The sequence below is a fragment of the Guyanagaster necrorhizus genome (assembly GCF_019112545.1).
Source record: "Guyanagaster necrorhizus MCA 3950 unplaced genomic scaffold BT62scaffold_1, whole genome shotgun sequence".
Lineage (NCBI taxonomy): Eukaryota > Fungi > Basidiomycota > Agaricomycetes > Agaricales > Physalacriaceae > Guyanagaster > Guyanagaster necrorhizus.
The window spans coordinates 453,909-481,591 of record NW_025064880.1 but is presented as its reverse complement, the minus strand read 5'-3'; the positions used below and the strand labels follow the sequence as shown (position 1 = coordinate 481,591).

At 48.7% G+C, this 27,683-nt stretch overlaps 13 protein-coding genes across 13 annotated transcripts; 7 read left to right on the top strand and 6 right to left on the bottom strand.

The window, feature by feature from the left end:
• Positions 1-724: 724 nt before the first annotated feature.
• BT62DRAFT_925094 (uncharacterized protein) lies at positions 725-1,550 on the bottom strand. The gene is made up of 3 exons (XM_043184717.1): positions 1,222-1,550; positions 994-1,166; positions 725-933 (listed from the first exon to the last, which is right to left on the bottom strand). Exons 1-3 carry the CDS (start codon positions 1,379-1,381, stop codon positions 883-885), a joined length of 384 nt encoding a protein of 127 aa, XP_043046040.1. The 5' UTR covers positions 1,382-1,550; the 3' UTR covers positions 725-882.
• A 36-nt stretch (positions 1,551-1,586) lies between these two features.
• Positions 1,587-2,798, top strand: BT62DRAFT_1070292 (RWD-domain-containing protein; the record flags this gene model as incomplete). Its single annotated transcript, XM_043178638.1, has 7 exons — positions 1,587-1,619; positions 1,674-1,707; positions 1,766-1,831; positions 1,884-2,014; positions 2,069-2,203; positions 2,262-2,436; positions 2,496-2,798. 7 exons carry the CDS (start codon positions 1,587-1,589, stop codon positions 2,645-2,647), a joined length of 726 nt encoding a protein of 241 aa, XP_043046039.1. The 3' UTR covers positions 2,648-2,798.
• Positions 2,725-4,559, bottom strand: BT62DRAFT_880275 (AB-hydrolase YheT; the record flags this gene model as incomplete). The annotated part of the gene is made up of 8 exons (XM_043182621.1): positions 2,725-3,364; positions 3,435-3,463; positions 3,521-3,726; positions 3,797-3,898; positions 3,952-4,034; positions 4,091-4,123; positions 4,180-4,248; positions 4,303-4,559. The coding sequence occupies 8 exons, from the start codon at positions 4,557-4,559 to the stop codon at positions 2,725-2,727; spliced, it is 1,419 nt and encodes a 472-aa protein (XP_043046038.1).
• A 524-nt stretch (positions 4,560-5,083) lies between these two features.
• BT62DRAFT_7810 (uncharacterized protein) lies at positions 5,084-7,229 on the top strand. Its single transcript, XM_043182258.1, has 6 exons — positions 5,084-5,169; positions 5,223-5,630; positions 5,681-5,739; positions 5,787-6,225; positions 6,290-6,423; positions 6,474-7,229. The coding sequence occupies exons 2-6, from the start codon at positions 5,424-5,426 to the stop codon at positions 7,102-7,104; spliced, it is 1,470 nt and encodes a 489-aa protein (XP_043046037.1). The 5' UTR covers positions 5,084-5,169; positions 5,223-5,423; the 3' UTR covers positions 7,105-7,229.
• An 898-nt stretch (positions 7,230-8,127) lies between these two features.
• BT62DRAFT_7613 (uncharacterized protein) lies at positions 8,128-10,429 on the bottom strand. The gene is made up of 4 exons (XM_043182179.1): positions 10,138-10,429; positions 9,611-10,086; positions 9,159-9,561; positions 8,128-9,107 (listed from the first exon to the last, which is right to left on the bottom strand). Exons 1-4 carry the CDS (start codon positions 10,342-10,344, stop codon positions 8,220-8,222), a joined length of 1,974 nt encoding a protein of 657 aa, XP_043046036.1. The 5' UTR covers positions 10,345-10,429; the 3' UTR covers positions 8,128-8,219.
• A 153-nt stretch (positions 10,430-10,582) lies between these two features.
• BT62DRAFT_925086 (uncharacterized protein) lies at positions 10,583-12,331 on the bottom strand. Its single transcript, XM_043184716.1, has 14 exons — positions 12,288-12,331; positions 12,198-12,233; positions 12,107-12,144; positions 11,985-12,055; positions 11,828-11,934; positions 11,652-11,776; positions 11,557-11,600; positions 11,434-11,510; positions 11,264-11,382; positions 11,169-11,215; positions 11,115-11,117; positions 10,979-11,056; positions 10,781-10,927; positions 10,583-10,720 (listed from the first exon to the last, which is right to left on the bottom strand). The coding sequence occupies exons 1-14, from the start codon at positions 12,309-12,311 to the stop codon at positions 10,662-10,664; spliced, it is 975 nt and encodes a 324-aa protein (XP_043046035.1). The 5' UTR covers positions 12,312-12,331; the 3' UTR covers positions 10,583-10,661.
• Positions 12,332-12,928: 597 nt separating this feature from the next.
• BT62DRAFT_878903 (BRO1-domain-containing protein) lies at positions 12,929-16,146 on the top strand (the record flags this gene model as incomplete). The annotated part of the gene is made up of 17 exons (XM_043182570.1): positions 12,929-13,122; positions 13,172-13,217; positions 13,270-13,452; positions 13,505-13,676; positions 13,735-13,775; positions 13,828-13,902; positions 13,952-14,040; positions 14,092-14,200; positions 14,252-14,465; positions 14,516-14,597; positions 14,646-14,826; positions 14,875-15,090; positions 15,149-15,493; positions 15,542-15,676; positions 15,731-15,813; positions 15,867-15,960; positions 16,030-16,146. 17 exons carry the CDS (start codon positions 12,929-12,931, stop codon positions 16,144-16,146), a joined length of 2,376 nt encoding a protein of 791 aa, XP_043046034.1.
• A 518-nt stretch (positions 16,147-16,664) lies between these two features.
• Positions 16,665-18,629, bottom strand: BT62DRAFT_1070286 (SET domain-containing protein). The gene is made up of 6 exons (XM_043178637.1): positions 18,509-18,629; positions 18,102-18,454; positions 18,014-18,056; positions 17,542-17,959; positions 17,102-17,484; positions 16,665-17,040 (listed from the first exon to the last, which is right to left on the bottom strand). Exons 1-5 carry the CDS (start codon positions 18,606-18,608, stop codon positions 17,115-17,117), a joined length of 1,284 nt encoding a protein of 427 aa, XP_043046033.1. The 5' UTR covers positions 18,609-18,629; the 3' UTR covers positions 16,665-17,040; positions 17,102-17,114.
• A 70-nt stretch (positions 18,630-18,699) lies between these two features.
• BT62DRAFT_939511 (NAD(P)-binding protein) lies at positions 18,700-20,240 on the top strand. The gene is made up of 7 exons (XM_043187716.1): positions 18,700-18,846; positions 18,901-18,924; positions 18,972-19,173; positions 19,228-19,350; positions 19,401-19,574; positions 19,626-19,709; positions 19,757-20,240. Exons 1-7 carry the CDS (start codon positions 18,772-18,774, stop codon positions 19,885-19,887), a joined length of 813 nt encoding a protein of 270 aa, XP_043046032.1. The 5' UTR covers positions 18,700-18,771; the 3' UTR covers positions 19,888-20,240.
• Positions 20,047-23,504, bottom strand: BT62DRAFT_998562 (uncharacterized protein; the record flags this gene model as incomplete). Its single annotated transcript, XM_043190736.1, has 3 exons — positions 20,047-20,220; positions 20,279-21,382; positions 21,438-23,504. The coding sequence occupies 3 exons, from the start codon at positions 23,502-23,504 to the stop codon at positions 20,047-20,049; spliced, it is 3,345 nt and encodes a 1,114-aa protein (XP_043046031.1).
• Positions 23,505-23,749: 245 nt separating this feature from the next.
• Positions 23,750-24,470, top strand: BT62DRAFT_1070282 (PAP2-domain-containing protein). Its single transcript, XM_043178636.1, has 3 exons — positions 23,750-23,818; positions 23,878-24,056; positions 24,106-24,470. Exons 1-3 carry the CDS (start codon positions 23,768-23,770, stop codon positions 24,416-24,418), a joined length of 543 nt encoding a protein of 180 aa, XP_043046030.1. The 5' UTR covers positions 23,750-23,767; the 3' UTR covers positions 24,419-24,470.
• A 37-nt stretch (positions 24,471-24,507) lies between these two features.
• On the top strand, positions 24,508-25,795 carry BT62DRAFT_7174 (DnaJ-domain-containing protein). Its single transcript, XM_043181994.1, has 2 exons — positions 24,508-24,925; positions 24,976-25,795. Exons 1-2 carry the CDS (start codon positions 24,544-24,546, stop codon positions 25,659-25,661), a joined length of 1,068 nt encoding a protein of 355 aa, XP_043046029.1. The 5' UTR covers positions 24,508-24,543; the 3' UTR covers positions 25,662-25,795.
• An 880-nt stretch (positions 25,796-26,675) lies between these two features.
• On the top strand, positions 26,676-27,474 carry BT62DRAFT_1070280 (phosphatases II; the record flags this gene model as incomplete). Its single annotated transcript, XM_043178635.1, has 2 exons — positions 26,676-27,014; positions 27,060-27,474. 2 exons carry the CDS (start codon positions 26,676-26,678, stop codon positions 27,249-27,251), a joined length of 531 nt encoding a protein of 176 aa, XP_043046028.1. The 3' UTR covers positions 27,252-27,474.
• Between the last annotated feature and the right edge of the window lie 209 nt (positions 27,475-27,683).

Below are 27,683 nucleotides of genomic sequence, written 5' to 3'. Positions count from 1 at the left end.
GTTTGGACGCAGACAGTCTTGCTGACGCGTCGCCATAGCATAAAAGTGCCCACACTCGGTATGGTATCGTCCGTCAATAATCTACATAGAAAATAAACCCTTGATGCCGGCCATTGAAAGAGAGGACGTACGTTATGGCACATATTATGGTGGTCTGAAAAGGGGGGCCGTTCTAAGAATGAAGGTTGTGATCTTGAAAAGCCCCATTATATCCTGCAGAAGATGGGGCATGCCAGCCTCATTCATCACGACACTATCAAGCGAGGCCGCCCGGAATCTGCCGTCGACAGGTCCAACCTCTTCTTAACTTAGAAGTATACTTCCTATTGAAAAGGCTTGGGATCGTGGCACGCCTCAAATCCGTTGTGTTGAATGAGGGGCTACCGTGGAGTGGCCATGTCGGTTCCGAAACATAACGTAGTTTGTTGCATCCGCCCAAGTCAAACACAAGGACGGTCGACTATCAGTGTAACTTGAACCCTGATTTAATTATGGCTCACCAAATGATATTAGACGTGCATGCATACCACGAGGTAGAAGGTCGCAATTTAACTATGGGTTAGACTTACATCCATCTGATAAGCCGAGGATATAGATCCTAGCGAGGCGCCCTGTAGCTCTCGGGGTCCCCAGCATTAACGTAGCATCATCTGGGAATGAAGGTAAAGAGTAGGAAACCTTTCATGCAACAACGTTCAAGGCCTCGTGCGGTAGGGACGAGCAAGGACGAGCGTCTTGTGACCGTAAATTAGGATCGGTAACGACACATGATGGAGGAAATGCATGAATTAAAAGGGCCCAAAAGACGCACATACTTAACGCATAGAATGGCAAATCACACAGGTAGAATATCGAAACGTTTACATTAATTCGGTACACATGTCAAGCTCCGCGACTGCGAATTTTGGCTACAAGTTGGACAGAATTCCGGACCTGCAGATTGCGCCAAAGAGTTTAACCACTAATAGTTGGATGATGGTGCGAGATACGTGCCTCGTGTGCAAATACTCTCCGCCAGGTTTCACTGGCCAGTCTCCGCCGCTTGACGCCCTTCTTCTCGTGTCGCGAAGCCTTGCCCAATTCTCTTCGCACATTGTTTCGCTGGAGGAGGTTGGAGAGCATGGCGTAAGAGTCCATGATGTTGGTGCGAACCCTGACCGTGCGACCTAAGGAGAAGAAAAGGGTGAGAGGGCATCAATGAGCAGATGACAAGTTCCCGACCAGAGTAAGCCGTTGGAGGAGACATATCTTTGGTAGCGTCATACACAGTCTTTACATGAGTCTTCCAGACATGCTCGGGAGTAGGACCAGCATTGTCGCGGACTGGCATTTGTTCTATGGCCGTCGGTGTTGGTACCAAGCCGCTCTGGAATTCTGCCATGGGCTGATAGTAATGAGATCTGAAGCCGTCGCTATTGCTGTTGCCATACTGCAGAAGAGGCAGCGATGAAGAAAATTGACGCAAAAAAGTGGCCTGTCGTAGGCACTGCAGGCCAGGTTGAAGGGACCGCGACAAGGCCATGGAAGAGATGGAGAAAACGAAATTGATGCTTGTTTGTTTGTCTGATCAGTTCAACTGTGCTCTCATGTCCTCCGATGTCCTGCTTGAGGAATTTGAGGTATTCTGCCTTTTTTTCATGCTTCTGCTAAGTCCTTTCTGATCTTTGTTGCAGGTCCTGGAATCCATATATCCTACAGAACTGACCAGTTCGTAGCATTTATCTATCTGACTTGCCCACCCAAATCCATCTAAGGCTCATACAAGAACTTTCCGAAAAGGATATCCAAATCGATGCTGAGCCTGATGATATAGCTGAGGGGGCAGAGTCTTGTATGTGGCATCAATTCACCTTGACTTGCTCAAAATAATCGTCTTCCTGTAGTAAAGTTATCTCTTCGGGTACATTATGGCGCGTCCTATCCAGAGGTCCTTCCAGACCTCTCTCTAGAAGCCGTGGAAGGAGAACTTGAAGATGACGAAGTCGCAAAGCTCATCTCTGAACTCAATGCCATCGTAAGTTAATTGGTATTTACTCTCACTCGACACTACTTACCCCGAACACTGCAGGGTGAGGAAAACCTGGGAATGGCGATGACGTTCACTCTCGTATCACATCTCCGCGAGCAGCTGTCCACACTCGTCCGATCACGAGCCGACAAACGGAGGAAGGAAGAGCTCGAAAAGGAGCGACTGGCTCTTGAGGTACCTTATCTCCTTCATCACCACCGCATCGTTTCACTTCGGATGCTATATCTGTCAGGAAGAAGAGGCACGGACTCGTGGAACACCCGTAACTGTTGCATCCTTCAAGGCCTGGAAAGACAAATTCGACGCACAACAGGCCAGGAAGAAGCGGCAAGAAGAAGACGAGCGTATGAAGGGGTTGACACCGAAGGAGCGTGAGGAGTGGAAAAGAATGTACTCACGATTGAGTGGTGCGACAGCTTTCCCATTGAATTCTATAATTCCCGATTACTTGTTGATACCACTGCAGGGAGACAGCTCTTTGAGAAAAACCGCAATCTCGAAGAAGACGCTCTTCTCGAGGAAGGCACTATGTCTGTGGATGTCAGCCAGTATGAGAGGTCGCACGGCGATGATGATCAAGACGAGGATGGGCATGTTACATTTAGCGACAGCGATTAGCCCTGGCGGGACGTTGAATAATTTTGTAGCAGTAAAACATGACATATGTACCGATATACGTTAGCCTCAACGCGTGCCTACAGACCTTGCATGGTCCTGTCGTCAACAGCATTACTATCAATGATACCTCCGCCTTCCGCAGGCTTGCAGCCAAGATGATCTATGCCTTGTTCTTTTATCCATCCCTCCGCATCAACCTGCAAATGCCGGCATTTGTATGTATCTCCGACTAACATTTCACCAGTCATTCGCATCCACTCAAGCACGGGCTGCGTCGTCCACCTGTCCACCTCTCGCCACGACGCACCAGACTGGAACCATCCCAAATGACCACCTCCGGGTGTCAAGGCCATCACCACAAAGCCATTACCCCTGCCATCCATTGGAACCGATTGTACAATAGGATCATCTGCAGAGTTGATGGATAAAAACGGGACCTGTACACCTTTCACCGCGTGATGACTGGACTGTCCATCATAATAAGCTTCTGCTGATACGTACGGGAAGGAAGGTGGAGGGCCTGAAGCAATACGCGAAAAAGCATGGTCAAAGTCTCTCAAAGTGGGATTCTTCAATGTTCGTGCTGCGGCCACGGCTTCGAGAATCCGATCGCTAGGATTTGTCAGTAAAGCGTTTTCATGCCGCTTAACAAGATTGAGTAGGTTGGTGCCTAACGCTTTCGCGTAAACGTGTCTGCCGATGAAACTGCTTAGGAGCCTAAAGAAATGAAAAGCGTGCTCAGAAAGCCAAAGTCCAGCCCCGCTAGAACACAGGGAGAATTCCGTACTGTTCATTGTTCTGGGCTAGATCCCATGGCTGCGAAATGAAATCATTTAACAAAGCAGAATCAATCAGAGTCAGACAAGTTCTTACGCAAGCTAGAGCACAAGCAGAGGACAACCTGCATCGTGGACCTTCTTCCGAAACATATCTAGTGATGATATTGGCGCCCAAAGAGAAACCAAGTCCGAGCAAGGGAGCCTCGGGGTATGTGTGTGATATGTAGAACAAAGCCTGGCGTAAGTCATCAGTGTGACCCGCTGAGTATAACATCGAGCTAGTAATGGGCACCCCAGCGCCTAGACCGCACGATGAGCGTGGAAATGGGAGGAAGAGGAAGAGGAAGAGGAAGAGAGATGTGTGACGCACATCCGCGGAAGTTGATGACAACGGCACGATAACCCAAGCCTCCTTGTTCGAGTGGGGCACAAGCGGGGTATAGGACTGCCCTGACATAGGCTTCATACGAACCTGAAGGAAATTTCCGGTGATAACGGGCCAAGGAGAGAGCTGAGAGGACTGACCACCGGTTAAACCATGCTGTACAACTATTATCGGTGAGTCCGACTTGAGTTTGGAGGAGTCCACGGGAGCGAAATCGAGGCCACTGTAGACTAGAATCAGAGGCCATTAATAGAAAGGAAGGACAACGATAAAACTTACAGGGTTCCTCCATCAAGTAAGCGAATATACTGCCTTGAGCACGGAAGGAAATCAAACGGGGAACGACGGGTCAAAAAAAGAATTCATACCTATTGTAGTACATTTTGTCTGTCTTCGTGAAGTCTGCCATAACGCTATACGCAGTTTGAAGATGCCCACTTGGTTTCAGCTTGTTAAATCTAGACACGGACTAAGTAAAGAAAAATTCTTACTTTGGGAGCCACCATGACGATCTGTATTCAGAGAAGAGGCTTGTGCATCTTGAGAGAACTAGTGATTTCAAAGATTGGTTGTCGATATCCGGTGACGAAGCACGCTTCCTAACTGCAACATGGCTTGGCTGATACGGGAAAACAACGACAGGCGTCCGAGCCTTTGGGGCGAAAAGCTGAATAGCAGCAATGAAAAAAGCGGCCAATCCGACTAGAAGTGGAAGAGTAAAGAGACTGTATAGGTACTCGAGCTGCATAGCTAGCAAGTGAGGTACGTCGAAGCGACACGTTGAAGGAAAAGGCAACTCGGAGTAGAGTAGAATTTGCAAAAAAAAAATGATGGCTCGGTGGGTATCAATTGATGGCCAGGACTGTGTCACGAAATGCATCGTCTAGATAGTAACCGTAATAAGAAGGCTCTAAAAGAATTCCTAGGTGTAGCTGGCTGTTCGGAGTCTTCCTGACCGGCCCGGATCTGTTCTGTTCACCGGTATTTGCCGTAGTGGTCTCTGCCAACTAGGTATGGTACGTGGGGCTAATGTGAATTTCTTTATCCAAGATGCTGAATTCTCATTTGCAGAGACAGTGCCTTTTGTGTTGGAAGATACGCGTCTAGCACCAAGTCGGTCAACGTGACCGTGATTGTAGTCTACGAAAGGTCCGAAGGCGTCACATCGCTATGTAGCACAAGACCAATCCCGACACAAGGTCTTAGATCTAACAATGACATTCGTTATTGAAGATAATTTCATCTGAACGGGGTTTCAGTATTTCAATACTTGGATGACCTTTTACTATGGCTGCAGCCAAGAAAGTACATATGTTGGAGACAGAAAACAGGGAAGCTGTCCCAGTAGAGGGGTTCATGTGAGTTGTTTTAGCGTCCGACACGGAGCATTTGCTGATATCTGACGACACAGTGTAGAGCACCCGGAGCGGTCCAATATGACCCGACCTCAACGAAATCTGCCAACAAGGTCACGATGAGTCTTTTTCTTGAAATTTTGCTCGCGAGGTGCTCTTTGGTGCAAGTTACGCTTGACTTGGTCTGGATGATTTTCGCACTGTTTCTGCAGAATATCATCTATTTTACTGCGACAGAGAATAACTGAATTTTCCCTATGCAGGCGAGGTTCTATTATCGCGTATCGGCTGTCGAGTATGCGTCAAGGCCCTCGAGATCGTCACGATCAAGTCACGCAACAAGCCTTGCGCTCGGCCTTCCTCGAAGCACCACCCGTGGCTCGCTGCTCCCTCGTCCTTTTCGTCGTCCGTCTGTCTCCATGTCCGTGAACAAAAGTAACGCATACAAGAAATACCAGTGTCGCGTCAGTCTCCTCTTGTATGCCGTTTCTCTCCATTGACGCCGTTCTTTCAGTACTTTAGCAGTACTGGCCAGCCCTTATATCCACCTTGTAGGCAGGGTGATAATTGTCGGTGAGCACCGGTTCTGCATCTGTCGGCTATCCGTCTCATTGTCTCAGATTTGTCCATCCAAACGATCCCAATTGGCCGGGTCGCCCATGCAACATCCCAGTCATGTCAGTCAAAACGAACAGCGTGGGACAACGAACCTCTACGGAAGCCAAGTCTGCAGCACCAAGGGCGACCTCTCATAGTCCAGCTATATCTCGTTTTGGGCCGCCTCTAGTCTCTCAGACAGATCTCTTTCGTCAGTTGAAACTGGAATCAGATAGTGACGATACAGAATCTCTTCTGCGTCGCACCCAATTCCCAAGCAAAGTTTGGAACCATGATTCTAGGCGTAATGATTTTGACCGCGAAAGCTTGCGGGAACGCACAGCTGGTAGAAGCAGAGAGAGACATTATCCTCGGAATAGATCTGCGAGCCCATTGCGGTCTCGAGTCAAGGAGAAGCTGCCAGCCGGCAAACCCCAATCAGATCTCGACAATTCCACTGCAGTAAGTCTTCCTGATTGCCTCTATTCGCTAGGATTATCCTGAAAGTGCTCGTTTGTCATGTTAGAACCCAGGCATTGGCGCCAGTTCAAGCGTTTCCGTCAGATCTGCAGAGAAATTCGCAGGCCAACCAACCACCGGCAGGGTCCGGACAGGTCCTGCATCCCAGCGAATAGTGGATTTATTTCGCGATCTCGCCAAGTGAGAATATCGCTTTCATTATCCATGTTAATCCCGACATTTATTCTTAGGTTTTCCAATGATGTCGTGCAATCAACCGCCGAATTTGAAAGACAGGAAAAGAAATTAAAATCATACACGGAGATTTCCGCGACACTTTCCAAAGTGTCCAATTCAGCAGCAGCTTCAGTTGCGCCTAATCTTGCAGAAATCCTTCTTGACCATGCTCAAACTCAGAATCACGTCGACGAGGGCTTTGCGGCGATCGGGAACATTTGGCTGGAAATTTTTGGCGTTGTCATTTCCGAGGTTAACGAAATCATTAATGCATCCGTTGAGGAGGCGGTTGATGCACTGAAAACTCGTAGTATGGAACGCACGATGAACGGAAGGGACGTCCATCCAGGGCCAGATGAAGATACGATACTTGTGGACGCAATGTCGACTCCGGAGGTCCCGCTCGTTTCATCAAGGGGAAGATTAACAGATGAGCTGGATGCGCGCTTGCAGACCGTCAAGCGTCTCAAGCTCATGGAATGGAGTCCTGCCGGTTCCGCTGAGCCTCTCTCCCGCTCGACTATCAGCGTTGGGGACGTCATACATCAAATGAAATTGAAATTAAATGAGCAGTCATCGTCGCTTCATCATCTTGCTAGAGAAAACAACGAAGTACGTGCATCACCACCACCACTTGAAACTTGATTTCTGCGGTATTAACAAGTTCATGTGGATAGCTGAAAAGCATGCTTCAGAACAATTCCCGAAACCCGAACCCGAGCCTACTGTCACGTTCTTCCTCTGCGGCGGTGGCTGATCCTTCATTTTCATCCAATGCAGCTATCAGCGACCGTCCCAAGGCATTTGACTTGCGAGGCGATGGAAGTTTGAAGGGATTTACACCTTCTAAGCCGTCATCTATTCGCCGAGGTGAATCCTCTCGGTCCTCCTTCGATGACCGTAGAGATCGACATCGCTATGAGGGCAAGAGTGGTCCCGGTCGCCAGGACTCGGGATATAGCAGTCACCGGCATAGAAGAAAGGCTTGACAGCCTATATATTCGTCCAACTCTGCGACGTTTTTTGCTCTTCAACGCCCATACATACAGTGTACACCATATATTCTCAGTTGTCGGCCGACCAGTTATTTCTTTCTCCAATGTGCCTAATGCAGAATCTGTATCAATCAGATTATTCTCGTGGCACACATTTCGTACTTGACAATAATTGTAAGATTGGTAAAATAAATAATCTTAAATACACTCGCAAACTCTCCTTTGCACTTTGAAGCTTGAAGCTTGAAGTGGTAACTCAGTACCAGTCGACCATGTGCAAGTAGGCTGCGCCCGAGGTGTAACGAAATGATTGCTCCCGGTGTTCTACTTCAAATGTCGACCTGATCGACCAGAACTCTGACTTTAAAAATCCCAATGGCAATACGCGAGTTGCCGACGGAAAATCCGAGTTTCCTCCGCAAAGTGCAACTCCAAAGAGGTCATGAATTGATGGTGGGGCTCGGTCGCCTCGGTGGGCTTCGACGCTCGAGCGGTCAGTGCCCGAGACATATTGAGCACATGCATCGAACCACCCCGGGTTTTCAGGGGAAAAATGTATCACGAATACGCAGTGACGAATAAAGAGCTAGATAAATTAAAGTCAGGGCTCTCATTGATCCACAAAAAGATAATGTGGACATACATAGGATGGAATAGAGCCCCAGCATACAGTAAGGCAAAAAAAAGAAGAATGAATCCCGTATGGACGGCCTGCAAAGCAAAAAAATATATATATAAGGCACAGCATACCAAGAAAGATGTGAATTAGATGCACAGGTTGTCTGGTTCCAACAATTCTTCCACTGCTGCCATCTCAGCATCCGAGTGAGGTGATTCCGGAGCTCCGTGACTGGGCTGATCAATGCGAAGGATACGCTTGAGAGAATTCCATCGGCCGATGTGGTCTCGCGGCAGAGCAGTGGAACCGAAGTCAAAAACATGCATATGCATGTCGTTCCGCGTCGCAAAACACATCCGGCCCGTGGTCTCGTCCCACGCAAACGCAGTGATATCTTGCCGATTGAGGTTTTCCATGATATGGGGTGAGATGTTGAAAGTACGGTATACATGTTTCGGCCTCCACCGACAAGACTGCTTCGAAGGGATAAGATCTTTGCCAACAGAGGACAGGAGATCGTCGAACCGCTTTTCGGGATTGAAATATCGTCGAATGGCGGTAAGGTAGTTGGTAGCTTGATGGTTCTCGTCGGGATGTAGCGTGCATATAATTGCACGATTCACGCCAGGAAGAACCCGAACGACTTGTTCGGCGTTAAAAGTCGTTTGAGGTACTACGTTATTGAGATCGTAACACCACCATTGATGAGATGTCCCAGCTGCAGAATACAAAGAGGGGGATATCGTATAATGAATTACTCCATGGGGGTTGGTAGTTTCAAGATATACGGAGATTGGCGGTGGTGCACTGGAACTAGGATATTCCTGGTTATATGGGTCGGAAAGTTGAAAACTGTCAACTTGTTTGTGTTCCACGACAACGCGGTGCTTGGCAGAACCGCGAAATCTTCCGGTCGATGGCGGTAAGGAGTATATTTCCATCACATGAACGTCGTTTAGCCCATTGATCACTGTGCGGATTACCAGAACGTCACCCTGCTCTGGGAGCACTCGGACAGCGCGTATCTGATGATCCTGCATAATATCTCGGTCTGCGGTCTAGAAAGCATTGAGAATGTAACTCACAAAACCAGAATAAGGCGTATCGTTGTTACATATGAAAGAACGAGCTTCCTGGGTGTCTAGATTGATTATGACAACCTCATCGGGAAGGATGGCCAAAGTCAGATACAGCGAACCGTTCGACGTGAATAGGACGGGATCATGAATAGGGTCGCGGAAGGTGTATGGTCGCAGCAGCGTGAACGGCGCGGATGTTGTGATGTTATCACTTGGCGCTGGGGCGCCCGGACTACCTGGTTGGGAGTGGGATGGATCAATTGCTCTATTCCGATAGTCGAGGCTGACTTCCAGTGGCATCGGACGTGGTAGCTCGGTCATTACAAGATTCGAGAGAGACTCGAGACTGATGTGGGCAAAATGACACGTGTATCCGACGCGTCGAGTCGATGGGTCAAGCATATCGGACCTTAACATTACGGTGAGCTTTGGAGGAGCACGAGGCGATGGAGACCTACCCGTCAAGACTCTTTCCGACTTTAGATTTCACGACAAACCAGACCATGATACCCGGTTTATTGTTGTGCACCATGTACCGCGCCTGAAGATACTCTGGCCGGGCCAGGGTAGAAATGCTGGCCAGAGCGAACAACCCTTCGTTACTGGGAAGCTCCACATTGGAAACCATAACGCGATACCCGGCACGATAGTCAAACGACGAGGAGGCGACATATTGGCCCCCAGGGAGAACGTACATGTCCAAAATTTTGCAGCCGGATCTGACACGAAAATAGCTGACTAGTTCAGGATCTGGCTTTTCCCAGTTGCGATTGACGGAAATGGCTGTGGCGACCATTTGTTCGATTTTGAGGTCAGTGGACTGGACTGTGTAGGGGGTGAAATAGGGCAGTGGTGGTGTCGGGATATCTAGTCGACTGAGGAAACGCCTCCATATTGACGGTTCTTGGGAGAGCAGGAACAAGGGCTTGCTAGCCTGAATCTGTGTCGGTCATTGCTGATTGAACTGAGAGGAGCAACTACGCACCTTGCGGAGAGCAACGACGTCTCCTACAGAGAGATAAGGAAATAAAGTATAAAGCAAGACGTCCAAGGGAAGCCTGTAGAAGAAACAGGGAGAGCGACGGGTGAATGCCCAGGAGAGAAGATAGTGAATAAAGAGACTTTCAGGCTGAGGCATTGGAAGGACGAAAGGGACAAGGAGAGGGCAGCCGTGTTTGTTGAAATAAGGCATCGTGGTCTTTGTTCTTTTCCGTGTTTCACAGTGACCTTGTTCTGCTCGCGTTGGCAACCATGAAGCAAGTCGCCAAAAACAGTACAAGCATTACCTATTCCAGATGTCAATAGTCAACACACAATAAGAATCCCCTTCCGAATTTCAAGAACATATCCATTTCAAAGGTCCCCAGCGAGCTGCGGAAAAGGAAAAGTATACATGATCCGTGTCATAACTAGATTGCGCGCTCAACCAGGGTATGTGTTATAGTGCCAAGTATAGATAAGTCGTAGGTGCTGCGTAGCGAATGTAATGATTAGGGAACAAAAAAAAACTTATTCGATGGAAATCCTCGGGCCCAGCGCGGATCCACCGACATATGGGCCACCCATACCTGCGGAATCGCCACCCGGTGAGTAGTTAGGCTTGTCAGAAAGAGCTGGAATAGAATCACCGTTGAGAACTTGCATCTTAACATTGTTTTTAACGGGCGTGTAAGACTGACCGTGAACCTTGGACTCCATCAGACCCTTCTCAAAATCAGCAAAACACCGGAGTCCAACAGCGAATGTCGCGAATAGCAGAAGAAACGCGACAATAGCTGAGCCTTGTTTCAGACGGACTGATACATTTGACAACTGATACTACTTACTGAAGATGGTCAAAGTCGCCCTTGTAGTCGCATACTGAGCTCGCGAGGCAGGCTCATAAAATCGTACTAACTTGTAAACTGACAAAGTTGGTTGGGTGTGTCTTCAGCTGCAAGTGTTTGAGACGGGCTTACTGACTGAAGAAAACATGCAGTCAGTAACGTCGTGGATCTTAGAAATAAAAGATCTTACAGTAACTCTCTGCCGCCAACATCATCACCAGAGATATCGTCATGATCCTGTCCATACAAGTCAGCTTGAGATCAAAAGATCAGAACTATCTGTACCATTTTATCTCACGCTGAACTGCAACGCCACATAGACCAAGAAGGATCAGGACTATGGGTATGGCGGTGATGGTAACCGCAAACTCGGCAGAATTTCGAGACAGGACGACAATAAGAAGCTAAGGGACGATTCAGTGTTGTACATTATGTTTATGGGCAGACGAGCGAACCTGCATGGTGACGCCGGTGAAGAAGAAGAAATCAAACTTCAGAAAGCAGATCATGATCTGGTACCACTGATACATAGCTGAACGCAGTCAGCTTCATCGCCCGAAAAAGGACATCCGACGCACTCTTCATTTTTGGATTGGCGCCGACAACGTGGAAGATCGCCCAGCTTCGGGAGGGTGTTAGTGGTCAGACGGCCGGATGAAATATTCAGCCGAACCCAAACTCTTCATAAAGCTGTTTCGTCCAGAACAGTATGGAGAACCATGATGCCGCAATGACACAAGGCGTGACGATGAGATACGGTTCTACTCTTTTCCATAGGGAACCAGGTCCGTTACAGTTCTACGGCGCCTATGAGGCTGAAGGACGTCGAGAGAGTAAGGGGGGACTGACCACTTCATCAAACGATACAGCGCATTCGGCGTCAGAAAGTGTTACCAGTGCAGTCTTGGTCTGGTGCACTTGCAGTGCTGAGAACACGATAAGGGCGAGGTGGAATACTACCGTATTGTCAATAACCAGAAGCGCGAAGGGGGGGGTAATGACGGACGCAGAATTCCTATAAGCTGTATAACATTTCTCATCCGTAGAGCGTCGAAAGCCATGAATAGCTCGAAAATCCTAGTCTGTCACTGAGATGAAGGCCACAGTGGTGGAAGAATGGGTACAAACTCTGCTAGTGCAAATAGCGCAAGATAACACGGCAACGTCTGAGGAAGAACATGAAGGTCATTCGATATGCTTAGACTGCGATCCATAGCACCTTGTAGCCGCCCGTAAACGTGACTTCGTCCTCCACCTAAATTATCGCTAGATCTCCAATTATTCCCTCGGCTAGTACTGATATACTCACTAATCTAAACACAATCGCAATCATAACAAGAACTACCACGGCTTCTGGAGAGGAAGATCAGCGAGACCCATACTGTTAAAACAGTGTACATACGGAATGAAACTGTTCAACAGGGATGAGAAAATGGGTAGGCCATGACAAGAGAAAGGCTCACTAGTAACAATGAAAGCCTTCTGAGCGCGCGAAGCGAGAAGTGGCTCAATGGCCATGGTGGAAGGAGAGGACGATGCACTGTGAAATCGCGCCAGGCGGCTGTGCAAAAGCGGTTACCGTTTCTGCACAGCTTTATTTATCATTTGATGCAAATCTTGCCAAGCTTTCCTCTTGAATATCTTATAACAGAAACAGTATCGCAGAAAACATTACAGTGCTGGATAATATTGTCTGATTTTCAGGATGTTTTATGCCTAATAACATCTTACGCAAATGCTGTCAACACTGAGACAAAAGTAGTCTGTCTGTGAATGAAGGAAAATATATAGGTCATTAATGAGCTTGAGCTTGAAGAAAAAGTGTGCGCAAGTGACCAGTATTGAGATTCTAAGGCAAAGAACTTGGAGAGAACATTCACAGGAAAGGTCGTGAGTCGCTTGGGCGCCACCACGCCACTGCCGCCTTTTGCTTCTTCCCTTCATGCAGACATGTCCAATTTACTCGCCATTCCTTTCAAGAAATCATACGCTCTTGATCTCAAGGAGCCTGCGCGTCGTTATCTACAGGATCATACCTCAGCCCACCCGGATTCCTTCAAAGTCGACATCGATCGTTGGCAAGAGCTTCGAAGAGATGGTGTCGGAGGAACAGTGCACAAGGATGGCACGGAAAAGATGAACAAGTGCGCCATTTGCCGCATTTTTGTACCCTGTATTCACCGCCACGAACAGCTATCATGCTCAGCTCTTGTCGATACTGGCCAAATTACCCTCCGATGTCGGTGCGATCATTCAAGCCCCGAGGCCGACTGACAGTTTATCTTTCACAGATTGGATTGGATATATCCTACGCTCCCGTTTTCTCCCCGAACGCAATCCCGGTCACTCTACGCAGCCTCGCCTTTGAACGCGCTGCTGTACTGTTCAACCTAGCTGCTCTGTATTCACAACTTGCCGGCGATGAGGATCGCTCGCACATGGAAGGAATTAAGCTTGCCATCTCTTGCTACCAAGTCAGTAGAGCTATGTTGTTGGTGTAGGATATGATTGACCTAGGTGCAAAAGAATGCAGCAGGAACGCTATCCTACTTGAGATCATCAGCCCTCAAAGAACTCAGCGTTTCCCCGCAAGACGAAGAGATGATCCCCTTAGATCTCGACAAATCATGCATTCACAGCTTGGAATGGCTCATGCGTGCCCAAGCGCAGGAATGTTTCTGGCAAAAGGCCAAAATCGGTGAGCAGTAATGATTATGAGTTGTTCGATGTGCAATAATCTAGTCTTTCGCCGTAAGATGGATTCAAGAATGCTTTGATTGCTAAGCTGGCGGCTAATGTACATGGATTTCTGGTCAGCTCAGTGTTGCTTGCTCACTTTCTTTCTCTAGACCTCTGCCCTTTATAAACTATCCATCTCCGCTATTCGAGATGCCTCTCCTCTAGTAAAATCTGTATTTCCTACGGTACACCTCTCTCTTTCAACATAGAAAGTGCAGTGTTAACAATTTACAGGACTGGTTGGCCCACATCGAAGCCAAACAACATCATTTCGAGGCAGTTGCACAATTCAGGAAGAGCGTGGAAGAGCTGGAGAATAGTAGGTATGCAATTCTGTCCCGATGAACTGCGGAACTTTGGTCACAGCATCTCAGTTACGGCGTCGAAATATCTCGTCTACAAGAAGCTCAAAATGAGGCAAAGAGGGCCTCCGATATAGCTCGGCGCAGGAGAGTTTCGCAGGCTGTGGTGCAGGATATACAGGTAAGGAGGTTTTTTTGTGCCTTGATAGTGTCTTCTTGACACTTCTTTTAGTCCCTTGTTGATGCTGTGAAAACCGCCCTCGCACGCGCTGAGCGCGACAACGATCTCATATATCACCAAGATATACCAGCAGCGTCTGCGCTTTCTCCTATACCCCACGCAGAAATTGCGCTGGTAACTATACCCAAAGGGCTGTCAAATCCAGCGAAAGGAACCCATATGATCTTCGGAGAACTGCTCGGTTGGGGCGCTCAGGAGGCCATCAGTAAGATTGTGGCGTATGAATGGACGTTCTTCTCGGCTGAAGATTTGTAGACATTTACAATGACAGGAAAAAGAATCTCGTGGAGGACCAAATTGTGGTACCTGCACGAGAGCTGAAAAACAAAGCGGACGAGTGAGTCAGCAGATCTCATGTCTGTTCGCTTTCTGATGTTGTTTTCAGGATGTTGACATCCCACAATTTGCCTGCTTCCATAGAGGCGCTTGAACGTCCTGTTGGACTGCCTCCAAGTCTCTTAAAGAAAGCCGAAGAGGTCCGCCTCGAAAATGGCCCGATGAAGATTGAATCGTGGTTTGAAGACTTGCAGAGACAAGCTCGACATGACTTTAACATCCTGGAGGAGGTGACATTCCTGATATTTATCTCCGAAGAAGTCCTAACACTTAACTAGGCCATGGATATCCTAGACACGGAAGCTTCCGAAGACGAAGTTGCTCGTAAAGAGCTCCCTCTGAATCGGCCACCTTCACATGAAGCCAATATTGAGCTCATAGAGAAGGAGAAGCGGTATCGTGCTATACTTGATCAGGCCAAGGCTAGCGACGATACTGTCAGGCGCAAATGGGATGACTGGGAAAGCAACATCACAGATTTGACGTTTAAGGAGGTGCGTCGGACCTAGTTTGTTCGAACTATAAAACGTTCTGAAATGTCTTGTGTGGCAGTCGGAGCTAGAAGCTATGGTACCTTCTTCCACAGCGTCTAGTAGGAAAACCCCAGAGGCAGCCATCACTTCAAGATACGCTCGACATCTTCGAGTATTGCTTGAGTCGCTCGATACGCTCCATGCCGACCGAGAACAGTACGTTCGACGCGCTGAAGCCCTCTCTGAAGCCGACGACATATATCCGAGGATACTGAAAGTCGCTTCTGGAATCGAACGTCTGACCAAGGTTGAACCGGCGACGTTTGAGGATGTCCTGGACGAAGAGCTGGCAAAGTATGATAAATTCTGCGAATACATCAAGGAAAGCGAGCAAAAACAAGAGGATATTCTTTCATCTATAGAGGTACGGAACACCGTTGCCTTCATCACATGTTGCACAAGAATATTCCAGGCGGACAACGAGAAATTCCTAAAATCCCGTAAGGACGATCCATCAGTGAAGGAGCGTGAACATGCCCTTCAGTCTTTGGATCTGTCATATCACAAATATCGGGAGATCACAAACAACTTGCAGGAGGGTATCAAAGTAAGCCATCTTGCATATGCTGTAATGAGGATGCGATTGTGACATCATATGAAGTTCTACAACGACTTGTCTGGGTTGCTTCTTCAGTTTAAGGACTCGTGCAAGATTTGGTGTAATCATCGACAGCAAGAGATTCAGTAAGTAACTAATGTGGGATGCTCATGCGGAATGTCACTGACTCATGCACCAGTGCTCTTTCACAATCATTGGGATCTATGTCTCTCCAAGAAAATGACGACGCCCAAGACTTTTCGGAAGAGGATATCAAAGACCAGCCAGAAGTGGTGGAGGAGCCATCCGTACCTAGTATTCCCAATCCTTCAAGCCCGCCTCCGCAGAGTGTTCAGCCCAAGAAAGTGTTCAAAAAGTTCTCCTCAGGACTACCACCTCTGAATTCTAGCGAGTGGGGTTTCGAAGAAATAAAGCTGCCTCCGGGGCCAAGCAAGAAGTCGTCGAGGATGAAGGTTTAGGTATATTCAATTCATATATCTCAGTGTTATATCCCGGCCCAATATGTATCGATAGAATACCTCCAGCAAAGCAACTGCCAGATGCAAGGCTTGTCTCTCAAATCAGTATTATCGTCTTCTCTCTTCGACCGGTTCATTTCCGGTCGATTTTTTGAATCATCCTCTCTGGTGCCACTTACATTATAGGACAGACAATGCCGAAGATGCTTAGGAGACGCTTCACTCACTCTGGCAGATAGGACTTGTGGCCTACTAACGATTGTTTCTCCTTTTTGCCAAATGACAGACCGTTGCTGCCTGAAAGTCAGGCGTTCTAGGTTGATCTTTCTGTTCCAAACAAAGCAAGAAATCTGGTACTTAACTGTCTTTGTTCGTAGCCGCGTTTCAGGTACCCAGACGCGTCTACGAGGTTAAAGTGGCCCCGGAAGAGCGGCGAGCGCGGCTGAGAGCGGGTATTAGCTGTCACTGAAGAGCCAGGTTCTGGGGACTGCTTTCATTTCTGACGATACCAGACATACCGACACGGAGTAGTTTAGGTGACTCTGCGCCTCGGCCGCAAGCGAGACCATGGAGGTAAATGCACTAGAATCTCAGGCATAGAAGGTTACGAGATTATGAATCCTGAGAGGGCGACCATGGTTACCGCTACACTCCGTACGTTCCTTGAATGCCGGAATGCGAACGGTGACACAGGAAAATTGTTTGCTGCAATGGGAAGGGCGGCGACAATTAAGCTTAGCGAACGAGATTGACACTCCAATGATGCCCACTTAGTCCCAGTGCTTGTTGACATGACCTCGGCGTGAGATACTCATTGATACTGACCATAGGAATGTTGCATCTTCGAACAGTGTCCTGTTCCAGGCGCAGTACTATTCAATACATTCTTTGTTCCTAAAGTAAATCGCTTCTTTAATACTATAACAAGCTGAAGAGCGAAGCTGACATTACTTACGTGTGGCAAAGTTTCAAAATGGTATCCCACTCAAGATACTCTCTGACATCTCTCGGCTAACAAGAGTCTCTTCTGTCCAGAGGGTCTCAATGTTCGTAAACGCATCGACTGCCCATCCAGAAGCAGATTGCCTTGCCTCTTTGATAGCAGCTATATATGTCTTGCCTCTTTGCACCACTCGGCGGCATATTTCGACGATCGTTTGCCGTACAGTCTCCTCATTCTCCGTCGAGATGGTGTTTCGGTGTCCTAGTAGAGTGTCTTTCCAAGGCTTCAGTAGCTCTTCAGAAATGCCGTCCCACTCTAAATGATGTAACCGCAATGCAGCGAGCAGACGAAAAGAAGGGTATGCAGATCCTGCCGATAGGTGCAAAGTCCAATTTCTGCATACGCATGCGGTCAGTCAGTTGGCGTCTCTGAGGAGTGAGAGATAAACCCACTCCCAGTAATTTTCTCGTTCTAGGAGTTCCTGAAGATGATTTGCTTTGTTCGTGAAGAGAGGCTCCACGAAGTCAAAGACGTCAACTTCTCCATCAACTTCTCCGCAAGACAATGCATCGGAAGATATAGGAAGGACAAAACCATATTCAACAAAGAGCGTTTGATTAGAATGTGCGCCATACTTTAGGAAGATTTCTTCGTCGATACCCAAGCGCTTGTCAGCAGGGGATATAAACACCATGTCCTCACCGAACCGTTGACGCGGCGATACGTTCCATCTGTCGGCATTGGAAGGACACGGTGACATGTGAGAGAGATGAGCGCTATGGTTGGCAAAGTCCAAAATGGGGCACATAGTAAAATTGTCGGGATCGGACTGCTTTGCTTTCAGACGTTGGTAGATGCATCTTGTATTGACTTTACTTGTTAAAATAAGTACAACGATAGAGCACGGTACAGGGTAGACCGCACCATTCAGCCACGCCCACAAGTAATCTGTGCGATTGATGCCTTCCTAGAAGTCGTCAGGAAATGCGAGATATATCTATTTTGTGCAAACCGTTTGTTGAGAGACCTTGCGAAAGTCTGAGCAGAATCGTTGTAGCATCTTGGCCAAAGCTCTCATTGCACTTGGGGGGACAAATGATAGAATTTGAATATTTTCTTCGGCCATCCATGTCAAAGGATGGAAGGCAAAGTCCCGAGGTAAGACAGAAATGTAGGGCCCGAAGTGTGGGTCCGTGGAGGGATTTCCTCGGTGCACGGCCAAATGCAGCGATACCATCTGGACGGCATCCAGTTTTCTGGATGGATACAAAGGAGAAAGTGTTCTTATGTTCATCATCGCAGCGGCAGGAACTCGAAAGAGTACTTCAGACGGAAAGAAAGGCCGCAAGACGAACAGGCCGCATCCTGATGCTAGTATATCTGAACGGCCACTTTTTGGGGAAAAAGAAAAAGACAAACCACCGGTACTCTTCCTCCTTTCTACTGGTAGTCTATCCTTGGATACATCCATCCCTTTTTCGCTTAGCCATTGCAGCAGTCGGTTCCATTCCAAGTCCATCGATGAAGGGAAAAAGGAAAGTGCCGGCGGCAGCATGGCGGATATACGGACCGGACTTGCCTCCGAAAAATCCGACTCATTCCTGCGGCCGGTTCCGTCATTCTGAAGCATAAGTTCTGCTTACCTTACCTTCACCCCGGCCAACGTTCCCTACAACTCCATCATGTCTGTCTTCAACGCCTCTCGTCTGCTTGGAAAGACCGTTATCGTTACTGGTGCCAGTTCCGGGATTGGAGCGGTAGGGTCCCTTATCAAACCTGACGTTATTAGACTCAATTGTCCTTCTCTCTAGGCCACCGCGGTGCTGTTTGCCAAGGTATGTAAAATCGAGAATTTTAAATCAGTGCTGATTCCGCTGCTCAGGGAGGCTCGAATGTCATCTTGATTGCCCGTCGTGCAGACGCGCTCAAGAAAGTGTCGGACGCATGTGCTGCTGCTCACAAAGAATCCGGTCTCCGGCAAGGAGGAAAATTCGCCGCTGTTCAGCTGGACGTCTCAGATAAGGCGCAGGTTGCGACACTCTGGGATAAGGTACCTCAGGATCTCCGAAATGTTGATATCCTAGGTAACGTTGCAACATCCAATTTCTGTCCCTTCGCACGCTCATAGAGGACGATAGTGAACAATGCAGGTTTCGTCTTGGGTGTCGAGCATGTTGGAGACATCAAACCTGAGGACGTGGAGAGCATGTTTTCTACTAACGTCTTTGGGCTCATATCCATGACTCAATTGCTCATCAAAGGTGTTACTATCATATACTTCAAAGTAATGGTCTTGACTAATGAAACCCAGATTTCAAAGCCAAGAAAGCAGGGCATGTCATCAACCTGGGATCCATTGCAGGACTTGAGCCATACGCAGGAGGAAGTATCTACACTGCTACAAAACACGCTGTCCGTGCCTTTACTGGATCGATGAGGAGGGAGCTGGTCAATACTCCTATTCGAGTAACTGAAATTCAGCCAGGTATACATATGTTCTTTTTTACTCATTTTTCACCAAGTAACCGTGTTGTAGGAATGGTGGAGACTGAATTCTCCATCACACGGTACCGAGGTGACATAAACGCAGCCGGAAAAGTGTATGAAGGCCTGGAACCTTGTAAGTTCATAATCCTGTCGTGTCTCTTTGTGTTCTCACATACCCAGTGACTGCTGCCGACATCGCGGAAGAAATTGTTTGGGCAGCTGCTCGACCCCCTCACGTCAACATTGCTGAAATGCTTGTGTTTCCTGTCAACCAGGCAAGTGCTACAATCAACTACCGGGGACCTAAATGAAGTCCAGGTCGAAAGCGTAAAGTGAGGATAGAAGTTCAAATATGTAACTATCGTCGTATATTTTCATGACGAAGGGTGACAACGAAACAATAAGATATATAAGCACCGACAGATCCCGGTTAACCAAGACATTCCATGCACAGATTACATATCTTCCAGTCATGATTTACTCCTCTTGGATCTCGAGCGGGTAGTTTTGACAACCATCGGCTCCGGCTCCTGTAGGAGATCGCTATCGTAAACGAACTTCTGAACAACAATACTCTCTGGAATGATGTCTTCCAATGCTGATGAAGCATTAGACAAATTACCCAACATATCCAAAGGTATTGCCTGTTTGGACCGAGGTCAACAGATTCAGTAATACACATAACATTAGGACGACATTCACCTTCGCCGTAGGAGCCAAGCAACTCTTTTTAATGTCATTTTCTTTTGGTGGATTGATATCTTTCAGCTTGAGCTCATCTACAAAGATTGCGGTAGACAGCCCTCGGTCCCACTTGACGTGCCTTTTTTCTCTCACATTTGGTTCGTCAGCAAAGCTCGCCTTCGTCGGTGGACGTCGAACAGGAGTCACATAGTCTTCTTCCTCCCCTGGCCCTCGTCGATGCATCCCAACCCGCACCGGGCTGCTATCGAGCTGATCCCAATCGTCGTCTTCTTCCACTGCACTCAGATTCTCCTCTTCATCCTCCTTGTTCTCTTCATTCAACCTCCTAGCCCGTCTCTCAGCGCGTTCCTTCCTCAGCGTTCCCTTTTCATCCGCCTCTTTCTGCAACACCGTCCGTGCCTTCATGATAGGACTCTCCGGACGCGCCCCTTCCTTCCGTATAATCTCAGTCTCCAGCGTGGCAGCGAGGTATACCTGGTTTTTCACTGTATTCGACGACGTCAACTGACGCAGAGCTATCGACGTCATACCCGCAAACATAGGATCCTCAACTTTAGGTTTGCGCGCACGCGGTGGAGGTGCATCGGAGGGACGACTGAATAAGTCAGTGCCAGGGTGAATAGACTTTCGCACTCTGGTGGTCCGACGAACGCCCGGCAGAGGCGGTTCTGGATCCGGAGGAGCCACAGGTGAAGTATCGATGAGTTTACCACTTTCTGACGAGGACTCTGCTTTGGGAGATGCCAGTGTATCAGTGGGTACTAAGTTCTCAGGGGGCGGAGTGTCTTCAGCAGGAGCACTCAGCTGCTGTACACTTTCAATGTTCCGTGGAGATGGCGGGGATGCCGATGCTAGTTCCATTGGGGGCAACTTGCTCATCACCAAGCGACTGTCGTTCTCTGCCACCAAACGTAGCTTCAAGGTCCTTTGAGAAGGTTTCCTGGTTGGACTAGAGGGTTTTATAAGAGAAGAAACCTGTCGTACAGCTGTGGAAGCAGGCCCAGAAGGAGAGGGCAGAGGATCGGTTCCGCGTTTACGCTTCAGATTAGTCGTTGTTGGCATAGAATGCCTTAGTCCTAGAGTTGAAGCCTTTGAAGCAGGCTAGAAAGATGCAAACTAAGTACGAAGATGCCTCAACCTCGATCTCCAGACTTACAACGAAAGGATCGGCTCTTCGCAAGCCAGTTGTTCTAGAAGATTTCACAGTCTGAGTTTCCGCGACTGTGCCAGCCGAAGTTGGCCTTGCATACGGTTTCTTTCTCGGAATTTTACTTGTACTGACGCTGGGTTGCCTCAAGTTAGACTTGGAGGACTGCGACTGGGGTGTTACTCGTGACCTCGACACAGCGGGTTCATTAACAGAATCGCCTTCGATTGTTGTAGCTATAGGCGCAGTTGGCGGTGGATCCCCAGGGGCGGTTTCTTCGGGAATGGAAGACGGCAGCTGTGGATGACTTGCCGATATTGGGAACGGCAACTGTCGTGGTGGTCCAAGTTTCATAGACGCAGACCAACCCGGAGGCTCAGCAGACCCACTTCGCTGCTTCCCCTTCTGAAAAGTAGCGGTTGGTCGTGTAACTGCTTGTGGTTCCACTGACCTACTTCGCTCAGGCGACTTCCCCCCAAACCTGACCCCACCCCACCTACTTGCCCTTATCGGGGACTCGGGGCCCGTTAGAGGAACTCTCCGTGGAGGACTGTCTGATGGTGGTATATTAAAGAGGGACCCGGATTTATCTGTTCGAGGATTAGAGAGAATAGCAGCTCTCTGGGGTGACAACTGTCCTTGCGCGACCGCTTGCTCTAAAGGTATCCGCCGAGCGGGTGTTCTATTCGGATCCCCTAAGGGAAGACGAAATTGTGGCCTTTCGGGGGATAGAATCTGAGCTTGCCGCTTTGGACTTGGAAAACGAATGGGACCATAAGAGTCAACAGGTAAGGTCGTGGACAGGGGCAAACCAAACGGCTGAGGTGCGGAAGGGGTAACATTCGCGTCACCTGGCGATGGGCGAAGAACAGATGGTAATTGTCCAAGAAGATTAGCAGAACCCGGTGACAATGATGCTAGCTGTCGCCTGGAAATACCAGGGGCATCATACGCCCTCCTGCGCATTGGAGACCCGTCCCGTCGCCTGGCTGGTCTGGTGCGTGGCGTCATCGATACCGCGCTTTCTTCGCTCTTCTCAAGAAACTCGCCCTCCCTAGGAAATGATCTTTCTTTTCCCTTCCCTTTGCCTTCGGTTTTCGCCAAAGCTTCACTGGAACTAGGCAAGCGAGCCACAGATAGCTTTTCCCTGATCGGAGAAAGTGCAGTAGGTAGCAGGCTTCGGCGAGGCCGACTAGACCATCGAACAGGGGTTTGGGAATCATCTGCAAGCTTCTGGACCGTAGTGCTGGTGGACGCAATCGGTAGAGTGGGATTCTCATCAGCAGGAATCAATGCATCCATTGCGTCCTGTTCTTCGCTAGTATTGCTGAACGATTCTCGCTCTATATCGGAGTTGGTAGACTCCACGTTATAGAGGGGAGACGAAGCGATTGCAGCTCCTTCCCCTTTGGAGGACAATGAACTGGCGGGTGAACTATCCAGTAAAGAGGTGGAGCGTGCTGGTACGGACGGACCAGATGGCATATCAGAGAACAAGTCGAATGATATCAAATCCGGTTGCGAGATGTCTGTTTCACAGGGAGTTATCGGTATTGGACTCGGAAGATGGGTAAGAATAGGCGATGATGGTGGTAATGGCACCTGGCTTGGAGATTCGGGACGGCGAAAAAGACTTCTCGAAAGTCGCAATGGCGATTCGAATACATCGACGGATGGGAAGATGGCAATCCGTTTTCCCAGTGATGAATCCCCGTCGATGTCCTGAGGTGGCGGAGACGGATTATCATGAGCACGCATTATTCTTGAGGCGAGGACGGATGATGGTTCTGCATAAAGCTGAAGATGAGTATGAAAGAGAAGTAGACCGCGCTCACCATCGTTAGACATCTGCTCGTTTTCTGGCGTATCCGGACGTGATTCCTGCATAACCTCTTCAACGACAGTGATGAGACGCTCTTCTTTTCGTGAAACGTCCGGAGTCACAGGAATAGGACTAGAAAGACGTGGAGAGCGACGCAGGGGAGCCGAAACTGACGGCAGTTTCGGTGATTCTTGGCCAGGAGCGTTATTTTGAGATAGATTGGCAGGAGAAATTTGCATAATTGGGCAGGGCATTGCCGTCGACGGTGAAGGAGGACTTAGTTGTGGACTCTGACCACCCATTATTCAAGCATACACAGGACGGCGACAGAAGGATGACAGAAGCGAAACGGAGATATGGATGGGTGGCATGTAGTGGCGGGAGTCAAGAAAGGCGTACGCCAACGCGTTCCGTTGATTCCCAACACGTGACTAGCCAAGATGACCAAACGGGGATAATTATAATAATTCGTTTAATATGATAATAGGAACACCCAACAGAAACCTGTTACTTAAGGATGGCTGAAGATGGACGTGTATTGCCACGATGGCTCAAATTCCTTGACAATGTACGAGTATTTTCTCTCACAGTTCTCTTTCTTTTATATAGCCAACTAACGCTATGCAGACAAACGGTATCGTCACAACCCTTACAGCCTGCTTCATCCTCTATACACGGTCCTCTGGTGTCATATATTTTGCCAGCGGAGCCGTCTCCTGTTCTCTGACTGTCAAGCTCATCAAAAAGGCTATCCGACAGCCTCGGCCACCACCGATGACAGCTGCGAAGAAAAAGGTTACCTACGGGTGAGCTCCACTACCGTTGTCCCATCTTGTGCTCTGATAAAGCAATCAGGATGCCAAGTACCCATTCCGCGACGATTACTTTCTTTGCAGAGTATATAAGTCTGGCCTGTGCCTATCTCCCCATCCATCCGAGTCTTCCTTCTACGTGGATGGCGCGGATACTTCCTCCCATCATCATCCTTCCTTGGGCCGCCATGATTGTCATGTCACGAATTTGGCTGGGCCATCATACGTGGCCACAGGTGGTCGCTGGCTGCTCATACGGAGTGATGTTTTCATATACATGGTATCTCATGTGGGTGGGTGGCCTGAATGAATGTGGTAATTGGGCAACCCAGACGTTTCCATATATTCTGCAGTAATAATAAGTTATTTACAATTATTTAAGTTAGGACAGGGACAATCCTATTATAGAATATGTGATGATACGCGTTTGTGACGTCACGTGTCTGCTACTTTGACAATCAACGACCACGACTACAACGCAATGGACGACCAGGATCCCATATCCCAATTCTTTCCCGGACAAGAAGACGTCGACCTGTACGCCGTTCTTAGCCTTTCTGATGATGCTACTATCGGCGCTATAAAGAAATCTTACCGCCGACTCGCCCTAATTTATCACCCTGATAAGCACGCGACTGCTACCGAATCTGCCAGAGCAGTGGCTTCCACAAAGTTCCAGCAGGTGGGCTTTGCATATGCAGTCCTGAGCGACGAGAGACGCAGGCAGCGGTATGACAAGACAGGCAAGACAGATGAAGGCCCCGGGTTGAGTCCAGGCGAAGACGGTTGGGAGGCCTACTTTGAGGACCTTTTCGATCGCGTTACCAGAGGAAAGCTTGACGACATGAAGAAAGTGTATCAAGGTGCGCTTTTAGCCGTTAATTTACAGTTAGTTTCTTAATCAAATGTCTAGGCTCTGCCGAAGAGGTAGCAGACCTCAAGTCGGCTTATCTTGACACGAAGGGGTCTCTTGGGGAAATAATGACCTTTATTCCTCATTCCACACACGAAGATGAATCTCGCTTCATTGTCATCATTTCTGACCTTATCAGTAAGAAGGAGCTACCCTCCATGCGCACTTGGGAGTCCAGCATCAAGGACGAAAAAGCTCAACTCCTCAGGAAGAAGCAAGGAGAAAAAGAGGCTAAGGAGGCTGAAAAGTTGGCGAAGGAGCTCGGAGTGTGGGGCGAGTTTTACGGCAGTGGCAAAGTGGGCGAGCGAAAAGGCAAGGGTGGAAAGGGCAAGGGCAAAGCAAAGGAGAAAGACGAGCAAGAAGAAGATACCTCTGCACTTCAGGCACTGATTCTCAAGAAGCGTCAGAAAAGCATGGATGTATTCTTCGACGGCTTGGCCGCGAAATACGCAGAGCCAGAACCCAAATCTAAGGGCAAGGGGAAGAAGCGTGGTAGGGCTGGCGATGACGATGGCGACGACGCGCCGAAGAAGAAATCTAAACGCGCTGCTCCGCCACCGCCACCAGATATCGACGGTGCAGAGTTTGAAAAACTGCAACAGCAGCTGTTTGGGGACAAGGCCACCGGTGGGAGTTCAGGGGAAGAGGTTAAAAAGAGCAAAGGGAAGAAAACGAAATCTAAGTGAATGTTATTATTATCTTGACTGATCATTAATCTTGTCGCCGACTCTTTTTCACCCGGAGGCCAACTAGAGTCTGATTGAAGGATCTGAACAGCATCATGCTTACCGGTGGATGTGATCAAATGCGAGAACAAGGAAGGCTGCTTCGTCGAATTCCCGCTTGCTTCTCGAGGTCTGTTTTCAGCTGTGAGTGAAAAACGATAAGGCCAAAGCTACTCGAAAAACAAGGCGAGGGCGTTTGTCAAGGCCGCCGTCCTGCACAGCCTTCCTATCACCCTCCGATAGCAGCTACCGAGAAAGCCGGGGATCCGTTGGAGAACAAAGACAGGAATGCTGTCCATGCAGTGCATTCCGTGTGAGCGAACTCGAAAGCGAAGAGCGCGTTGAAAAAAAAATGAGGGGGGATGATAACAGTGAAATAAATCATCATGATCAAGGAACGACTAATATCGCGTCGAGGAGGTACCTGACAGACACAACGGTAAGTAATACGAGGATCGTATTTACGACCCGGATCCGAGTCGGGGCGTCGCATTCAGGTTCCAACACAATTCCAACACCGCAGGAACGGTCAGGGAGTGGTGCCTTTGATAGATAACCAGTACAGACAGAGTACCATACCGCCCTTCCGAACAGGACACGTCGCTGGCCTGCTGTGCGCGTTCATTGAAGAAAATTAAGGGAAAAGTGATCCGCTAGGCACGAGTCTAGACATCTGGTCCCTTGCGGGGTGATAGGCAGGCCCACCAGGCCAGTTCGGTACGTCAATCGAGGTCAGCGTCAACAATGCCAACAAAATGTTCTCCCCCTACACCCATGTGCCGCATTCCACAGGCAGTAAGCATCTTGTATTACGGTGATTTGGAGGCTGAGAACCAACTTGGAACTTGATTACAAGTTGGAACGGGTTATATTCATTGGGGGGGGGGGGGGGGAAGAATATAAAGCAGGATCCATTAGCTGGAGTTGAGCAGCAGCTTCAGAATCCAGCAGCAATACCCACCTACAACTCTTACCATGATTCGATTCGACTCTCTCTCCCTGGCCGTTCAACAAGCAATGTGCACTCCCATGCACCAAATCCTACCTGCCTCCCAGTCGACGGGAGCCTTGTACCTGGGCTCCTTGGCCGCCATCCATGAAAAAGAGGCGCTCGTCGAAAAAAACATCACCCACCTCGTGCAGGTGCTGGATGCGCCGTGGCTCCCGCTCTCTGAAAAAGACGGGTTCAACTGCTACCGGATCCCCATCCTCGACACCTCATCAGCCGACATCAAGAGCCATTTGGAGGCGGCATGCAATTACATTGATCAGAGTCTTCGAGGGGGGAAGAGCGTACTGGTGCACTGTCAGCAGGTATGACGTGTTGTGCTCGTCTGATCCAATCTGATCATTTTGCAGGGCGTGTCCAGGAGCGCTTCGATTGTCATTGCCTATCTTATCCGCAATCGCGGTATGTCCTACGATACCGCCTTTGCCTACGTGAAGCGTGAGCGGGCATGCATTGCTCCAAACTCTGGCTTCGTCCAGGCCCTCAGGGACTGGGAGGCAACTTTGCGCAGGCCTGCTGCAGGCAGGCGCTTCACTTCTTAAAGATCTTACCGGCAAGCTGCACTGTTACCCTACGTTCTTAGCACTCGGATTAAATTTATCTGGACTATTTACATTCTGTTTACTATTATACCATCACTTTTGGGCTTTTTCTCGCGTCGATGATACCTTTTTTTTTTTCGATTTTCGATTATTCGCGTCTAAATTCTTAAATGTCTAACCGGCAATCAAAGGCTATTTCTTCGGGACATTTACCTACACTTAGTTTACCGTTCGATTTGCGGGGCGATTTCCGTAGTTCAAGTACACAGTTCGGATCTGCCAAAATTATATTGCCTCCGCTCTTCCTATATCCGTGTTCTAAATTGCCCACGACAAAGACGGGACATAGCTTGCCCTCATCGCCATTCACCCACTTTACTCACGTGAGCGCGGTAGGTCAGAAATATGTCCGCGGAGGGGAGGGAGGAATCT

Bases quoted from the DNA above. Each gene is read 5' to 3' on its own strand.
- BT62DRAFT_925094 (XM_043184717.1), bottom strand. From the start codon at position 1,381: ATGGCAGAATTCCAGAGCGGCTTGGTACCAACACCGACGGCCATAGAA. The intron at 1,167-1,221 runs GTCGGGAACTTG...TCTTCTCCTTAG, and splicing joins TCCTCCAACGGCTTACTCTG to GTCGCACGGTCAGGGTTCGC. The intron at 934-993 runs GCACGTATCTCG...CGCAATCTGCAG, and splicing joins GGAGAGTATTTGCACACGAG to GTCCGGAATTCTGTCCAACT.
- BT62DRAFT_7810 (XM_043182258.1), top strand. From the start codon at position 5,424: ATGCAGGCGAGGTTCTATTATCGCGTATCGGCTGTCGAGTATGCGTCA. The intron at 5,631-5,680 runs GTCAGTCTCCTC...CCGTTCTTTCAG, and splicing joins ACAAGAAATACCAGTGTCGC to TACTTTAGCAGTACTGGCCA. The intron at 5,740-5,786 runs GTGAGCACCGGT...TCATTGTCTCAG, and splicing joins AGGCAGGGTGATAATTGTCG to ATTTGTCCATCCAAACGATC.
- BT62DRAFT_7613 (XM_043182179.1), bottom strand. From the start codon at position 10,344: ATGCCTTATTTCAACAAACACGGCTGCCCTCTCCTTGTCCCTTTCGTC. The intron at 10,087-10,137 runs GTGCGTAGTTGC...ACACAGATTCAG, and splicing joins ACGTCGTTGCTCTCCGCAAG to GCTAGCAAGCCCTTGTTCCT. The intron at 9,108-9,158 runs GTGAGTTACATT...GATATTATGCAG, and splicing joins ATACGCCTTATTCTGGTTTT to GATCATCAGATACGCGCTGT.
- BT62DRAFT_925086 (XM_043184716.1), bottom strand. From the start codon at position 12,311: ATGATTGCGATTGTGTTTAGATTA. The intron at 12,056-12,106 runs GTTTGTACCCAT...GTGACAGACTAG, and splicing joins GCGCTATTTGCACTAGCAGA to GATTTTCGAGCTATTCATGG. The intron at 10,928-10,978 runs GTAAGTAGTATC...AACAAGGCTCAG, and splicing joins GGCGACTTTGACCATCTTCA to CTATTGTCGCGTTTCTTCTG.
- BT62DRAFT_1070286 (XM_043178637.1), bottom strand. From the start codon at position 18,608: ATGGACTTGGAATGGAACCGACTGCTGCAATGGCTAAGCGAAAAAGGG. The intron at 18,455-18,508 runs GTTTGTCTTTTT...TACTAGCATCAG, and splicing joins AAGGAGGAAGAGTACCGGTG to GATGCGGCCTGTTCGTCTTG. The intron at 18,057-18,101 runs GTTTGCACAAAA...GACGACTTCTAG, and splicing joins GCAAGGTCTCTCAACAAACG to GAAGGCATCAATCGCACAGA.
- BT62DRAFT_939511 (XM_043187716.1), top strand. From the start codon at position 18,772: ATGTCTGTCTTCAACGCCTCTCGTCTGCTTGGAAAGACCGTTATCGTT. The intron at 18,847-18,900 runs GTAGGGTCCCTT...CCTTCTCTCTAG, and splicing joins CCAGTTCCGGGATTGGAGCG to GCCACCGCGGTGCTGTTTGC. The intron at 19,351-19,400 runs GTGTTACTATCA...AATGAAACCCAG, and splicing joins GACTCAATTGCTCATCAAAG to ATTTCAAAGCCAAGAAAGCA.
- BT62DRAFT_1070282 (XM_043178636.1), top strand. From the start codon at position 23,768: ATGGCTGAAGATGGACGTGTATTGCCACGATGGCTCAAATTCCTTGAC. The intron at 23,819-23,877 runs GTACGAGTATTT...AACGCTATGCAG, and splicing joins GGCTCAAATTCCTTGACAAT to ACAAACGGTATCGTCACAAC. The intron at 24,057-24,105 runs GTGAGCTCCACT...TAAAGCAATCAG, and splicing joins AAGAAAAAGGTTACCTACGG to GATGCCAAGTACCCATTCCG.
- BT62DRAFT_7174 (XM_043181994.1), top strand. From the start codon at position 24,544: ATGGACGACCAGGATCCCATATCCCAATTCTTTCCCGGACAAGAAGAC. The intron at 24,926-24,975 runs GTGCGCTTTTAG...TCAAATGTCTAG, and splicing joins CATGAAGAAAGTGTATCAAG to GCTCTGCCGAAGAGGTAGCA.